General features: G+C 37.2%; 1 protein-coding gene across 6 annotated transcripts in view; it reads left to right on the forward strand.

The window, feature by feature from the left end:
• The window catches only part of PJA2 (praja ring finger ubiquitin ligase 2), a 36,291-nt gene extending 20,972 nt beyond the window's left edge, over positions 1 to 15,319 (forward strand). For all 6 annotated transcript variants that reach the window (XM_087742551.1, XM_087742549.1, XM_087742546.1 and 3 more), the window contains 6 exons: positions 2,668 to 2,853; positions 4,318 to 4,503; positions 6,760 to 6,871; positions 12,863 to 12,977; positions 13,288 to 13,403; positions 14,619 to 15,319. In XM_087742551.1, coding sequence (XP_087598677.1) covers positions 2,668 to 2,853; positions 4,318 to 4,503; positions 6,760 to 6,871; positions 12,863 to 12,977; positions 13,288 to 13,403; positions 14,619 to 14,750 — 847 coding nt within the window. In that variant the 3' untranslated portion in view covers positions 14,751 to 15,319. The remainder of the gene's footprint in view (positions 1 to 2,667; positions 2,854 to 4,317; positions 4,504 to 6,759; positions 6,872 to 12,862; positions 12,978 to 13,287; positions 13,404 to 14,618) is intronic.
• Positions 15,320 to 15,969: the final 650 nt, after the last annotated feature.

Raw genomic sequence — 15,969 nt, forward strand, 5'->3', positions numbered from 1 at the left:
CCATTAGGCTTCATAAGCTAACCTGCTTAGTAGATCGTGCTTCCACTGCTTTTGTGGAGAGAACAGCATGAAAATTAATCTGCATAAACTCTTGTCCTTAAAATATTGCAGAGTCCCAATTATGAGAACAAAATCCTTAAGGCAGTGTAAAATGGGTTAGTAGAATTAATTTTGTTTTTTCTTATTAAAGATATAGGTGGACTTGCAAATGAATCCTTTCCTTCCTTGTAAGGTTTACTCCAAAAATTTTTGTTACTGCAAGTTCTTTTCTTTTCCACCTCTGAAATGCTGCTGCTAGGTTAAAATGCAATGGAGGAAATGGACTGTATTTAACAATTATAGCATTGGCTTCCATGGTGCAAAGTGCTGGATTGTTGCAGCGTGACAAAAAGAAATACAGATTACATATCTGAAAGTGACTATGTTTATCATGATGACAATAACTGAACCACTAAACAGGAAGCATATGTGTTCTTTTAACTTAAAAAAACCCCATAATTTGTGTTCTAAACCCTCAAAAGACTTATCCTTATGAAATAAATTGTCCATGATTACTCTGTACAAAGGAGTAATATTTTTTTCCACTCTCAAAAGGTAAAGTTTTATGTTTAAATGGTTAATCCACATTACATGTTTAAATATACTTATTAGCTGCCTAAAAAGCAGAATTGGCATACGTGTCAAACTACATCCTGCAACTCAACTTTCACTTCTTTCCAACCCATGGAGATATTCCCCTTGCTGATTGCTGCAGCCTGGGCCTTTACCTCACACTTTTGCTTCAAGGAAGTGCCCGGCTGTTACGGTGTTAGCATGTAGAAGCTGTGTGAGAAGGAGAAAGTCTTCCATAGTTGTTAGAACCACATATGCTCTAAGGTGCAAGGGTCATGGTAGGTACCCAGAGGGCAGGGATGGTAGGATGAGTATCACATCCTTTAGCTCCCTCCATTTAGTTTTGGATGGTATGGCAGTACAGGCCAGTTCAGCCAGGGAAGAGACTATTCTCAGAAAATCCATGTGCAAATGCCGAGTTAATGTGTTATGCTTTCGGCAAGTGACAAGTCTATCACTGTCTAACCATCAAGTGACATTCTGCTTCTCCACAGAATTGGGCACAGTTAAATCCGAAGTTTTGAAATATACACATTCAATATTCTTCCTTTGTTCAGTATTAATGACTTCAGGCATATCCTCTTTTCTGATTTGAATTAGTGTTTGTATATAAACTTTAAAGAGAACAAATTTGACTAACAACGTAGGAATATTATTATAAACTGTGTTGGAAATCATTCCTGGATTGTAAAATAGAGAAAACTAAAATAAGAGACTTGAATATTTGGGCTGGTTTTACAGTATGCTTAATTAACCTTTTTAAAACAAACAAACAAAACAAAAGGTTCTAAAATGTTAGCATTCAGCTTTAGATGGTATAGTAAAAGATGCATTAGACTGCATATCAGAATTTTGTAACAGATATTATTTCTATTGTAAAGTAGTCCTTTAAAATAGCCCAAAGTTAACGAACATTATAATTTCCGTCACTTAACCTAGTCTTCAAAATTGTGATAGAAAAATATATTCCTGCTTCAAACTAAAATACTTCCGTATAATGTCTTGATCTTCTTTATTCTTGTAAAACTTGCAGTGTATAATGTGCAGTTTTTCAAAAGTACTTGCAATTCATTAAATAGCAACTTTTATTGGCATGTGCTTGTAATATTACATAGAAAGAGGATTTCTTTAAAGTGAGTTTGTAGCTAGGGAGAGAACATTGATACACATAGACATACTGGGTTCAGCAGATTGAAAACGCTGATCTGCAGGTGTTGTGGATTGCTGTGTGAGATGTGCTCTATTAAGCATGTTTGCTGTTCACATATTTATTAGTTTTCTGTAACTTTTTGAAGTGACATAGCTAGTTGACTATACTTGGAATATTGATAGGTTTCAACTGTCACTGTTAGTATTGAGTAAACCTTCTAAGTGGCATTACCAAAGGTAGCAGTAGATGAGTTCATCCTTCTTGAGATTCTGCTAACATCACTATTTAAGCTGCCCACAACTTGTTATTTACTGCCCTTTTCTATGTGGTGGCTGAGCAAATTCTCTTCGAAAGACTCCCTGCCATTCATGTGTAGTGAATTATATAATTTGCAGTAACTCATACATTGTATCTTTGTATGATTAAAAAAAAGGATCATTGTATATGGGTTAGAGGTTCTGAGCGCTTTTACTTTAAGTTTTGTTTGGCTGAGAGGTAAGGCCGACATTGCTTATTGTTTGTTAAGGAAGCACTGGTGTTCTCAGTGTCACTGCTGCTGTTTTGTCTTTGTGTGCTAGGAGAAAGATGTGTATAGTGGGTCTGGGCTTATATTCCTGAGTTGTTTTATGTACTCTGCAAATGTGGAGGGGGAAGAACAAAACCTTTTTGCAAAGTGAGATGGGCAGAATTCTTTCTTAGGAAGTGATTTTTTTAATCAGCTCTTTATGTATAGTTGCCTTATAATACACCTATAAATAGTACAAAATTAATTTCTCGTTAAAAAAATGGTCTGTATTGAGAGCAATGTTCACAGAAAAGTAGGAAATCACAGAATGTTTGTGTTTGTTTTCTTTCCCCTAAAGCAGTGTTTAAATTCACACCCTGTTGCCTTGTTTAAATTGCAGCTCAGAATGCAGTGATGGAGAATGGTCTACAGCTGTGCCTACCTATTTTACTGCTACAGAAAAAGACCAGTCCTCAAGTGATGAGAGCTGGGAGACTGTCCCAGGCAGGGAGGAACGTGAGCCCGAAGTGCAGAGCAGCAGCAGTGGCATAGAAGAGGAGAACACAAATTTCTGTTTGTACGGAGGGTATGGTTTTATTTTATTAGCGAACTTCCTGTAAGTTCTGACATCAGCAGTAACACGGTATGCACATGACACTACACAGAATAACATCAATTCTAAAAGTAGTTACTGTACTAGGAATAATGATTTGCCTACATGAAAATAATCTGAGTAGTTGTATGTGTTTCCAATCGAAGAAAAAAAATGGCATGTCATGTGAACAATTCTATCTTATGGAAGATACAGAAATAATGAAAGAGTATTGACGTGCAGTGTCAGTAAGGATGATAGGCTGGATATACCAACTTTAAAAAGCCAGATTAGGCAAGTTAATTGTGAAGACATATATGTTTCATACACATCTTCTGATACTCCTTAGTACTCCTTGCAAAGCAGTTGTTTATCTCTTTGCTTTATTGCTTCTCATATTCCACTGCTGCTCTTTATTTCTGCAGCCCTATCAGTGATTAGAGTAAACCTGAACAACTTGCATGCTGAGAACTTAGTTATTTTTCCAGTCATTCAGTATTTTACTTTATAAAATGTGTCTGCCTTTGTAAGAGAAAATTTGTAGCTATAAATAGCCAAGTTGTTTGTTTGGTTGGTTGTTCTTTTTTTTTTTTTCCTAAGCATCTAATACTGACCTTATATTCTTAGTTTGTGTCTTTATAAAGCAACAAACCATGCCTAAGTGTTCTTTCAGCTTGTTCCACTCTTAGATAGACAGTACCTATTACCAAGCAGTCCAAATCTCTGTTACTGCTTTTTTAGTATCGCTGTCTCTTGAGGTTTGGAGAATTGTGTGGCTTTATGAAACTATTATGAAAACTCATCTGTGTCACAACAACAACAATGGAGCTGTGTACTCTTCAGCTTTCTTTCATGTGAACAGCCTGTAAATGTACCCATTTCTAACATGATTCCTGTCTATTTGCCGTTTGATAAGGAAAGTGGGACTCACAGCCCTGTGGCTCTAAACATCCAGGTGACTTACGCTCCTCTAGAAAATCTAGGAATGAGAAGAGTCTTTCTCCTTATGTAAATAGCTTCTCTTGCAAATAATATCTCTTTGAATTCAGTCTGAGTTTCCCCAGGAAGGCTGTTCCAGGGTTTCAAGAGAGCCTTTCTTTTTAGTGGCTTTAGGACCTTGTAGATGAATAAGAAAATCTTTAGTGCCAAATTTACTACCCCTGGCAGGGATACTGCCTGTACTAGGGAAAATGCAAAGCAAGCTACTTACTGTCCTGCTGGCCTTGAGACAAATAATTTTGCCACAGAATCATGGGTGTTACTAGATTCTGAGTCTGGAGCTGATAGCACTGGGAATTTCTTGGTTTTTACCGCAAATACTAAATTCCTAATCTGGGACTCTGCAGTCTGGAAAACATGCAGCTGCAGCGCTTGTAAAAGGTGTAGCCTTTATTGCTTGCATGTGTTTGTAAATTCTCCTAGATTTTTAGTTTTAGCCTTTCATTTATTTATTTGAAGGGAACAGACATTATTGGAGGAAGGAGAGATTCCTTGGTTACAGTACCGGGAAGAAGTAGAAAGTAGCAGTGATGAGGAAAATGATCCAGTTAGTGATTTTGTGCATCCTGGATTCTTCCTGTTGGATGGAAATAACAACCTTGAGGATGACTCCAGTGTGAGTGAAGACCTGGATGTGGAGTGGAGGTATGCCTTTGATAGTTTTCTCCATTAATTTCAGAGGTTTTGTAGTTACTGTTTTGCTTTTTATGTAAGATGTCAAAAATACTCATGGCTATCAGTATGCACTTGCTTCAAAGGCTGATAATCTGAGTTTTAAGGCTTAAGGTACTTCATGTGCTATGTGTCTTCTAACAAGAGAAAAAGGATGTAGATTTGCTAAATCAGGCTGTGATCTGAGAAAATTCTGGTGCACTAAGTATTCAAGGGATGGGTGTACTTTTTCAATTAATTTTCAAGATGGTAAGTATAGTGGAAGTATAACAAAAGTAAAGCAATATGAATGTAATCAGCATTCACGTCAGTGCAATTTTATAATTGGTCTTTCTTTTGCAATTGGTGTAAGTTAGATGTTATAAGCCTATTTTATGTCTCTTTGAAATGCCATGCACTTAGCTAATATTGTCATAATTTTGAATACTTCACTCAATTTTCTGTCATTAGATTACTGAAGAATATTGCAATATATTTATTATAAAAATTCTGCAAATACCAGGAGGAATGTGATCAGAGCCACTTGCACAGCCTAATTCTAGAATAGTGTAGTGCATTTGTTTTAAAGTAAGAGTGAGCTAGACAGAATGCTTTCCAGTGAGAGACTTAATGCTTGCTCTCTTCTGCTTATTCAAAATATTGTAAACTAGAGTACAAACATACGAAAACCACTGGTATTTTTTCCTTGTGAAGTTATATTTTGAAAAAGCACAACAGCGACTAATGCACGAGAGTCCAAGCTAGAAGTAAGGCATGTGTTCTTACAGTGCCAGGCAGCAAGCTAGCAAAGGAATTGTAGGATATGGACAAAAACTGTTTTTAAGTGTTGGATGTTAGCCTTGGTAAGCTTCCTAATTACTCAAAATAGGAAGGAAGATACTTCTCTAACAGTCTGTTAAGTTTTGTCTGTTGAGCATATGCAGATCTGCATATGATTTTGCTTGTGCCCATTTTAAAATATGATCTCTGAATGTTCAAAACAGAACGCGAAGCAGCTGCCAAGCTGTGAACTGTGACACATGATGTAATCAAAATCTGAATGCTAGTTGTAAAATGAGCTTAATAGCATACATACGCAATGTATTAGCTGTGCTGTATGCCCTTTTACTCTCGAGTAGCCAACAGTAAAAGCTCCCATCATGTTCTTCTGAAGTCTATATTGTCTTGAGTGTACCTCTCTACTGGGAGCAGGTGCTGGCACGGGGGGCTGCATGGCAGCCTCTGTGAGGAGAGGCCGGGGCTGCCCTGTGTGGGACACAGCTGGCCCCAATGGACCCACTGCAGGGTGGTGCCTCTGAGAAAGTGTATTTAAGAAAGGGTAAAAAATGCTGCACAGCAGAGTGTGAGAGAGAGGAGTGAGGATGATGTGAGAGAAACAACCCTGCAGACACCAAGCTCAGAGAAGATGGGGGAGGAAGTGCCCCAGGTGCTGGAGGAGAGATTCCCCTGCAGTTCCTGGAGAAGACCATGGTGGAGCAGGTAGGTATTTGCTGAAGGAACTGTGCCTGGGGAGAGCCCACGCTGGAGTAGTTAGTGAAGGATTGCAGCTTGTGGGAAAGACCCACACAGTAACAGGTTTATCCTGAAGAACTGCAGCCCATGGGAGGGACCCCACACTGGAGCAGCGGAACAGTGTGAGGAGGAAGGAGTGGCAGAGAGGAACTGCAATGAACTGACCGCAACCCCCATTCCCTGTCCCTCTACACTGCTTGGGGTAGGGGGACATAAAAGAGTCAGGAATGAAGGAGTGAAATTGAGCCTGGGAGGAGGGGGGGGGGCGCTAAGGGGAAGATGTTTCAGTTTTTGTCTTTGTTTCTCACCATCCAAATCCATTTTTCTTGGCAGTAAATTCACAGAATCATAGAACAGCCCAGATTGCAAGGGACATCAAAAGACCATCTAGTTCAACCTTTCAGTTAAATTAAGGTTCCCCCTTAAGCTGAGACTGTTTTGCCTGTGATGGCGATTGGTGAGTGATGTCCCTGTCTTTATCTTGACCCACAAGTTTTTAATCTTATTTATGCCTGCATCTAGTTGAGGTACGGGAGTGAGAGAGCAGCTGGGTGGATATCTGGCAGCCAGCTAAGGTCCACCCAACACAACCACCCCATGAGAGTATACACACACAGTTGTTAACAGGTGATGTGTGGTAATTTGATGTACCCAGCCCTCATGTTATTACTGTTTACTTTGAAATGAAGACCATGTTTCCTAACTCATGTTTTTCAGACTACTTGATGAGTTTGGTGATGGCCTAGGACTTGCTCAAGCCATTCCTTATGTGGATCCTGAGTTTCTCACATTTATGGCACTAGAGGGACGCTTACAACAAGCTGTGGAGGTATTGAATCCTTTTTCAGCATAATCTGAAAATCAGAAGAATCAGGCTAAAAACTACTTTTCTGTTTTAGCTTGAACTTTCAAGTCTGCAAGCTTGAAAATAAATGTTAGAAGTTCTTTTAAATGAGGTAGTGCAAGAAGTCATTGATCAGTGCTACTCTGTTTAGAATATGTATTTATTTTCTCTTAAAGGAGAAAAAGATACTGATTTCTACCAATATAAAAATATGCTATTTAAATTATTCTGAAGAATGTTGCGGAATTCCCTACATAACAAAGGAAAGTTCATACCTGGATCTGTGCCTATGAACTGTCCCAGCTTTTTTTTTTCCGCAAGAATACAATTGGATGCCTCATATCTCTATTCCTCAGTAGAAAACTTTTCTGTGTTTGACTGTCTTGACTCCATGTGTTTAAAATTAAAAAAAAAAAAAAAACAACAAAAAAACAACAAACCAAAACCAATCACCCAAAAGCGAAAAAGCCTTTTATCTTTACCTTGTTCTAATCTAATTTCATCTGTCTAACTTTGGATAAACCAGAGCATTTGTTATCAAGAACAAGAACAGTTATGATCTTTCTTTTCTGTGTTACATGACATTGGTCACTGTCAGAGTGAATATGGAGCTAGCTGAAATTCACTTTGATGCAATGCGACAATTCTTGCACTGCCACAAATCTCCCCTGCAGGGTATTTGTCAAAATAAGAGTCTAAATGATGTGTAGACATGTAATTGAATGTTTTGTGTGTGACATAAGTTTAGGGGCATCAAGGGGCAGTTGGACTACTAGCTCTTAGTTAAAAGGGGTGAACAGGCCAGACTGTATGTCATACTGTGCTTGCAGACAAAATACCAAGGATGCTTTAAAATGCTTTCTAAAGCTGACAGTCAGTGGAACATTCATAGATAATTTTTTTTTTCCCATGGATATGTGCAAAATCGATTATTTTGTGAATAAACTTCATGGGGATTTTCCAAGGGGGTGGAAGGGTTGCTCCCTGAAGTTGGCAGTCCTTTAATTTCCAAGTATTGTGCATCCCCCAAGGTATATGGGAGGTCAGCATTATTCATGATCAAGTACCATAGGGTCTTTTCCAGCTGTGTAGGATCTTGTTAGCATTACTTATCTGGAGACACTTCAGAACTGCTTATTAATTTGTAGGAGGTCTGTCGATATCCTTACTATAAAAGAAGTATTTTGAAGTTGTATAGAGAAAATTCGTTGTCTCTTTCATAGCTGCTGGTTCTCACTACATCAGAAAGCACAGAACTACAGAAGCAGTTGACCTCCTCCTTTTGCACCAAAGCAAAGAGGAGCTGTGTAGAGTAAGAGGAGCTTTTTTTTAATCTATATGTTAACACTGTGAAGAGGAGACTGAGCTTATTATGGCTTTGAGTTTTTCTTTCTCATTACTGTGTAACATTTCCCTAGTGACTCTGTCAGAAGAAACATGCTCTCTTGTCAGGCTTGACCTGTAAAAGCAGTCCTAGGTGGCTATGTGCATGGCTGGCTGAGAAGATGCCGTAATTATGTTAGTGTCACCAGGAATGGAGTGTCATTGAACACACTTGGCAATCAAGTAGATGACTACAAAGGTAGTTATTCTCTGGTACCTGTGGTACAGGTCACTGTGGATGTTGAACAAGAGGAAAAGCCAAATGTCTTAAATAGTATTTGTGCTTGGAATTAGCACTTACATGTCTGAAACTTCATAGTGGGCATAGAAGTCTGGCATAATTGGAATTAGCAGAAGACGGTAACTGAGCAATAAAAGGAACAGCTGTATTGACTGTGACTAAATGGACAACATAGGTTTTGAGTAAGAATTCTGAATATTTCCTCCAAATCTCAAGCAGAATATATAGAGCACCTCTTTCCAGTGTGAAGATGGTTACTAAAATTCTTCAGAAAATAAGAGCAAGGATTATCCAAAACTGTTCAACATTTCTCTTAGGCAATATTGCAAGTATTTCTGGAAGTTGAGAGAAAGTGAGCAAAAAAAGGCTCTGTAATGTCTCTCTCTCCAGAATTAATTTCAATTGTTTGCTGAGATCCTATCTTCTAATGACCACAGCAAGATGTAGGCAGCATCAGGATATAATGTTGTTGTGGATTAACCTGGCAGGCAGCTAACCACCACACATCTGTTCACTCCCTGCCCCACCCCCGGCTTCCCAGTGGTATGGGGGAGAGAAGGGGGGGGGGAGAAATAAAAGGTAGAATTCATGGGTTGATATGAAGGCACTTTAATAGGACAGAAAAGGAAGAGAAATAACAATGTTTAAAAAATATACAAAATAAGTGATGCACAATGCAATTGCTCCCCACTCGCTGACCAATGGATGCCCAGCCCATCCCCCAGCAGCGGTCACTGCCCCCTGGCCAACTCTCCCCAGTTCATATACTGAGCATGACGTCCTATGGTATGGAATAGCCCTTTGGCCAGTCTGGGTCAGCTGTCCTGGCTGTGCCCCCTCCCAGCTTCTTGTGCACCTGGCAGAGCATGGGAAGCTGAAAAGTCTCTGACTAGTGTAAGCACTACTTAGCAACAACTAAAACATCAGTGTGTTATCAACATTATTCTCATCCTAAATCCAAAACACAGCACTATGCCAGCTACTAGGAAGAAAATTAACACTCTTCCAGCTGAAACCAGGACAAACGTTTTCTGCTTTCTAGAAAATGGGACTTGCAAATGGCTAGACCAGTGTAATCTCTTAATAAAATATGATGTGACCCTGTCCCTGACTGGATTAACATAGACTAGAAACTTGTGTTCCTGGAAGGACATTCAGAACAGCCTTTAAACACAACTTTCCTGGTTGTCAGACAGTTGTAGATGAAGATACAGAAGTGTCTTCCACAAATTTAAAAATGTAAAATCTTTCATTGAAATAGTAAATATCTCATAGTGTTACAAAGCCTTTTCTTTATCTTTGGTACTGTGGTCACAGTGCTTGGTCAGATATCCAAAATTCAGCATACAGCATTTTCAGGGGGAAAAAAATTCTTTTTAAAAAAATGAAAAACTGAAGCTAGTTGTCTTTCTTCCTCGTGATTGGTATTTTATGCTCCTCATTCCTCTCCCCAAGAGTAAAGGGAGTGATTTCATCTGTTCTTGACATAGTTAATCTTATTTTGGAGATCTGGACTTGTTCTGGTTTTGCTAGGCATTTTTCTGCAGGACAATTGGATTTTCAGTTTCACCAGATACCTTCCTTGCTTGTTCTATAACTTTTGTTCTCACCTTCCAGATCTTAATGCTTGCATGTGTGTTTTCTTTTTCTGTTTGAACAACTATACCCTAAGCTGGTTTGCCACTTTGCAGTTACGTGTTATCTATATATTTATACTCAGCTTTCTAACAGGCTACATGTTGCCAGTTACACTATTTTAGTATTATTTAGATCTTTAGGGCAAACAGCTATTATTTAAATCTTGCTTAGTCTGATTCTACCTTATGGGTGCAACATACTTCTGCTTTTGCTTCAAGTTTAAAAAGTAACCCATCTGCTTCCTGGTAATAAGTATTTTTGCACCAGAGGTTTTCTAATTGAGAAGTCTGAGCTTTGATTAGCTTGAAGTATTATTCTGATTTGATGAACAGATTGGGTTGAGTTTAATTATAACCATTAATAATCTGTCTAATGACTGTGACTTTATTCAGCCTGTTACTGATTTACTTAGTCCACCTCCTTAAGTTTCCCAAAATTGTCTTATCTAAAATAGTAGATTCATTAACCAGATCTTTTTCACCTGTAACAACATAATTTATTACAAGTGTCTGTTATAGCTCAGAAAATTTTCTGAAAATTTCTCTATCCAGCAAACTAATTTACCGTAGCTATGAAACACTTGAAAGGGATATGACATGATAATGCATCCAAAATTCAAGTATATCTTAATTGGGGAGGGGGAAATCTGTCCCAATTAATTGTGACATTTGGAGGGGAGAAGTAGTGAATATATTAATTTTTTTTTTAAAAAAGCCATGTTCTATAAGACTCTGGGATCCTAAAATGTATAACCTGTATGTGTGATTTATTTTTTTTAACTTCCATTTGTTTTAAAGAAATTACTTAGCTGGGAGTGTTTGGCTTACTGCATTAGCAGTACTACAACCGGTTGGGTGTCTGCAGCGTCAGTAACTTCATTTATGAGTATTTCCTGTGCTGATTCACAGATGTGAGAAGCTCAAACCCCTGAAGGCTGTAGCACTCCTGTTTTTAGCAGTGTCCACCATTTGGTTTGTAGTATGTAGAGCACTAAGCAGTCACACAAGTAATAAGAGGAAGGAAATAAAGGTATCTTATAAAAGTTGTAAAATGGGCACTTCTTTGCTCTGCTTTGGTTTTGAAGATGTGGTTTTAAGTGTGAAGAGTCATTGTGAGGCTTTCTGTCTGTGTTTCTTTTGTGCAGCTTTCAAAAGCAAACAGTACAATCCTTTTGTAAATTGTCTTCTGCTTGAGAGTATTAATACTGCATATAGACACAGAGGTTTGACACATAGGTAATATTGCATCCTTCTGTCTGCCTGGGATCTTATCTAATTTTTCCAGCTGTAGTAGTTAATCTAATTAAGTATCATATTTTTACCTACAAATTCTTCTCAGACCATTGCAGCTGTAGCAAAATACCATTACAAATACTAAAATCACCTTAATGTTAGTAAGGCAGTATTGTCTGCTGTAGCAGAATTGAATGTTTTTAAGCTGTTAAATTGGGAAAGTGTACCTGTTTTGCAGATGGATTTGCATACTGCACTAGGGATAACTGTCCTAGGATTTCCTTTAAATTAGCAGATTTCTAGATGGGAATACGTGTGGCAGCAGAAGCTGTAAATATTTGTCTGTTAGCTCATGCCGATCTCTCTGCTGCCACAGACATTTGACTGCAGGTGTAAACCTGCTAGTTTAGATCTATGGAGGGATGGTTGCCTGAGCTACTTTGCCACTGCAATAAAAGTGCATGCATTTTTCCAGGCTGCAGCTCCAGTAACTCTCTAAAGTTTAAGAGGAAAGACTAATGAAGATGTTTGTGTATAATCCAATGTTTCTTTAGTATATTTTTGGTTTTTTGGTTAAGTGTACCCCCAACATTACAAAAATGTCAGGTTATCTTAAACTTCTTACCAAGGGAGTTTCATGGCCATTAGAATAAATAATTTTCATGCTGGTCAGAGCAGTAGGTAGTTGCACTTGAGGGGTGTGACTGGTTCATTAAGGATATCAACTCAGTGCCTCTGTGTTCTTGGCTCTTCAGTTTCAGTTTCTTCTGCTGTTCAAACAGGTATATCTAGTACATTTCTTAGTGAATATAACCAATCTGAGTTCTGTGTTGTAATTTTTTTCTACTGGAGATCCTTTCAGTGTCTTAGGGGGTTGAATGTATGATGTATACATCAACTCTGCCTGCTGTAGCATCAGAGTCTTAAAGATTTTGTATGGTGAAAAATTTAAGTTTCAAACAAGATGATTTCAGAGCACTATGTCTTAGGTCATTATACAGATGAGAAACATCTATGTGGATCCTGTTTTCTTCTGAAAGCTTACATTGGTAGTGTAGCCAGGGTACTTAATTTTTATATTTGTACCTGAGTAATTCAATAGTTGAAGCCAGGAAGCACATTAATGAGGCTTCTATTTTCAGAAAGCGAAATATAATGACAGTTTTGTATTAGCAAGCTTTATTACATTTTCAACTTTCTGCCTTTCCTGAAACTTTATAAAATGAACAAATGTTCATTAGAGAATAAGTTGTGACTCTGTCCTTATACTTTAAGGTGGCTTAAAAAACAAGCTGCTACTGTTTTAACCTACCTTCATCTCATACATTACAAATATAAAAATGATATAACAGCTAGTCTGACAGACATAACTGCCATTTAAGGAAGTAATACTATTAGAATTGGATTCCTTTTCTTGCTTATTTGTTTTTATATGGAAAATTACATTTGTAAGAGAACTTGGTCTCTGCTCACCCTTTTCAGACTGCTCTGGCCCATTTGGAGTCTCTTGGAGTTGATGTTGAACAGGCTCATCCACCAGCTACTAAAGAAACCATAGATTGTCTGCCACAGATTATCATCACAGATGACCATGATGGTATGGAAAAATAATTAAGAATTAATTTCCACAAAGTTTATAAGAACAAATTTAGCTTTATGTAATACCATAGACGAAGTATTTAAACAAACTTACTGTGCAGCTGGCAATGCTGTTCTAAGAGCTTTTGAATCTTGAATCAGACTGAATATAACTTTGGTCAGTTTGGAAAACTAATCTTTACTGGATTAAGGGTGATTGTATTTTGCAATCATTAGTGATACTGTTGATAATATATGTATTTTAATTTCAGCTCATCTTAGATGTAAAACCAGATAATAATAATGCTTTTTCTTCATCATGGGTGTAGGTCAAGAGCAGTGTTGTACTATCTGTTGCAGTGAATATGTGAAAGATGAAATCATAACGGAGCTACCCTGTCATCATTTGTTTCACAAATCTTGTGTAATTCTTTGGTTACAAAAAGTAAGTACTACAGGACTGGTGGGGGTTTTGTGGTTTTTTTTTGAGTATTTGCATTCTTCTGGGACTAACAATTTGTAACTTTTTGAAAATGTGGGATGAAATACCAAGAAATAACTGGCTGCTAATTTTATGCATTATGGAACCAAATTCTAGTGCAAGTGAGGGAAGTAATTTATACCTGTACTCACCTGAAGGGAAATTTCTTGAATAGAGGGGGTATTTTTGTGAGGAAAAACATGGTCTGCTTTTAGTAAGAATGAAGGAGATGGATGAGTTATAATTTGTTTTGGTATGAGAAAAGCTTTCTTTACTGTACTCATACCTTCAAGTAAAGCTGATGGCTTGGTTTTCTCTGAGAATAGCAAAGGATCTGATCTGTCTTGCCAGAATGTCAGGCCCATTTATGGTGCACCTCAGGTTGGCAGGAGAAATACTGGAATGCTTGTAAATTAATTTAAAAATTTACCTTTGGTAAATCTATATTGTATTAGATTTCATTTTCATAATCTGTAATCAGTTTCCTTCCAAATGTCTAAAAAAGGCTTGCCTCATATTGAGGCTAGATTAAAAGAACTGTAATTAATGAATGATATTTTTTTTTCTTACACTTGCACTCTGCTTTATGCACAGTATGAGCCTGGACTTGCTAGTTCTCGGTGAATCTACACTGTAACACATCATTTCCTCAAGAGGTACAAGAGGAAGATAAATTGATTCAGACTAGGGAGATCAGAACACCTCTAGCATGGGTTGTTGTTGGGTTCATATTTTTTTTTACCTTGATAGTGTTGATTACCACATTGATATTGTTTGTATTATATGTCTTGCGTTTTTCTGCTGTCATAGTAAGCTGCTCTTGCTGAAAACTAGGACAAAATATTTCCTGTTAGATTTGGGCTGTACCTAGTTTATATTTAATCCTTACCTCAAAAAAAAAAAACCTTCCCACCTGTAAAATCAATTCATTGAAGATGACCTTGCCTGATGTATCTGCTGTGTAACTGGTGTAAAAGCAAAACAAAGCTTTCTTCTGAGATTGTTAGCTGTCTCAGCTCCAGGTAGCCATCCAATCAAATTTGACTTTGAGACAGTGCTGTTGTGAAGACATTAAATACGTCATAAATAATAACTTCTAGCTTTTCAATAGACTTGAATGCAAACTGTGCAAATGACCTCTTTTTTTCCTCTTTTTTTTTTTTTTTTTCTTTATTCTAGTCGGGAACATGTCCAGTTTGTCGTCATGTGCTTGCACCTGTGCTTCCTGAAGCAGCTGCCGCCACTGTTTCCTTTCTATCTGATGATGATTCCGCATCTTCTGTTCACAGTGCTACAGGCGCTTCAAACTAGGGTCTGAAATTAAGTCTTTGCCACCAAAACAAAAATGTAAATTTTGCCTGTTTAATTACAATGTGAAAACAATTATGTATAAAATAATATATGTAAATTACTATCTATATTATATATTTTGGTTTAGAAAGAGGGTGCAAGACTTTGTAAACTCTTTAGGTTTACAATAATAGCTTAAATTTTCGAACTGTAAGTTGGAAGAATGTGCAGCCTTTTTTTCTTAGCAGAATGTTGCTGGTAACTATAATGTCTAAAGCCTGTATTATAAATTTTTCCAAAAAGATAATTAATGTGGCACTTTGTTCAAGTCCTTGCAGCTGCAGTGCAGTTGCAGCTTATTAAAGTTATGCTTATAATCTGTTTTATGTAATATAACTGAACCATTTGTTTTTGTCAAACTTAGTGCCACTGAGTGACTTTGTAATTGATCTCTCATATTTGTGTTGAATGTGAAGATGTTCTGTGATGCCAGTGGTGGTAGAATTTGATTTCACCAGAAACAAATTGCATAATGCAACAATATTTCGTACCAGTTTATTCCATAATAAACTTTTTTTCCTAGTGTCAGAAGTGCCATTAAATTGCTGCTGGCTTTTTTTTTTGTCTTTTTTTTTTTTTTTTTTTTTTTTTTAATAAATGCTAGCACCATTTTTAAGCCTGTGTCCTGAAGAAGTATATGAACTACGGAACTTCAACATTTGAAGTCTAAGTTTCGAAGACACTGCATCTATAAGAGCTGGGCAGCTGGTACCTTCAACTTGTTTTTAAATTCCGGTCTACTAATTAGGTCTCCTGCATGCTCTCTCTCTTTTTAAGACTGACTTATTTTTATATATATCAGGGCTGGGGTTGCTTTCTAATGCAGATATAGTTAAAATAGTTAAAATAGTTTTGGCTCTTGGAGTCTTAAATCTGAAAAAGGTAGTAGAAACTTCACATACTATAATTGAAAAATACATTTGAATATTTGGCTTTTAGGGTAATTGTAAAGTTATTCCAGAAATTTAGCAATCAGTAATGTTTCTGGTATTTGCACTGGTTACAGTGAGTTATGCTACACTTAATATTTTAACGGACAAAAGACTAATCTCTAAAACGTATTTCTATAAATAATACTCCAGTATATGCAAAAACTTTAAGGGACATGGAGTTAATCATTACAGGACAGAAAGTTAATATTTGGATGTGTATATGTGTACTAATGGCTGCACAAAAACTT

The sequence above is a fragment of the Nipponia nippon genome, unplaced genomic scaffold (assembly GCF_047370975.1).
Source record: "Nipponia nippon isolate SJK-2023a ecotype South Korea unplaced genomic scaffold, ASM4737097v1 scaffold_8, whole genome shotgun sequence".
In the NCBI taxonomy this organism is placed as follows: domain Eukaryota; kingdom Metazoa; phylum Chordata; class Aves; order Pelecaniformes; family Threskiornithidae; genus Nipponia; species Nipponia nippon.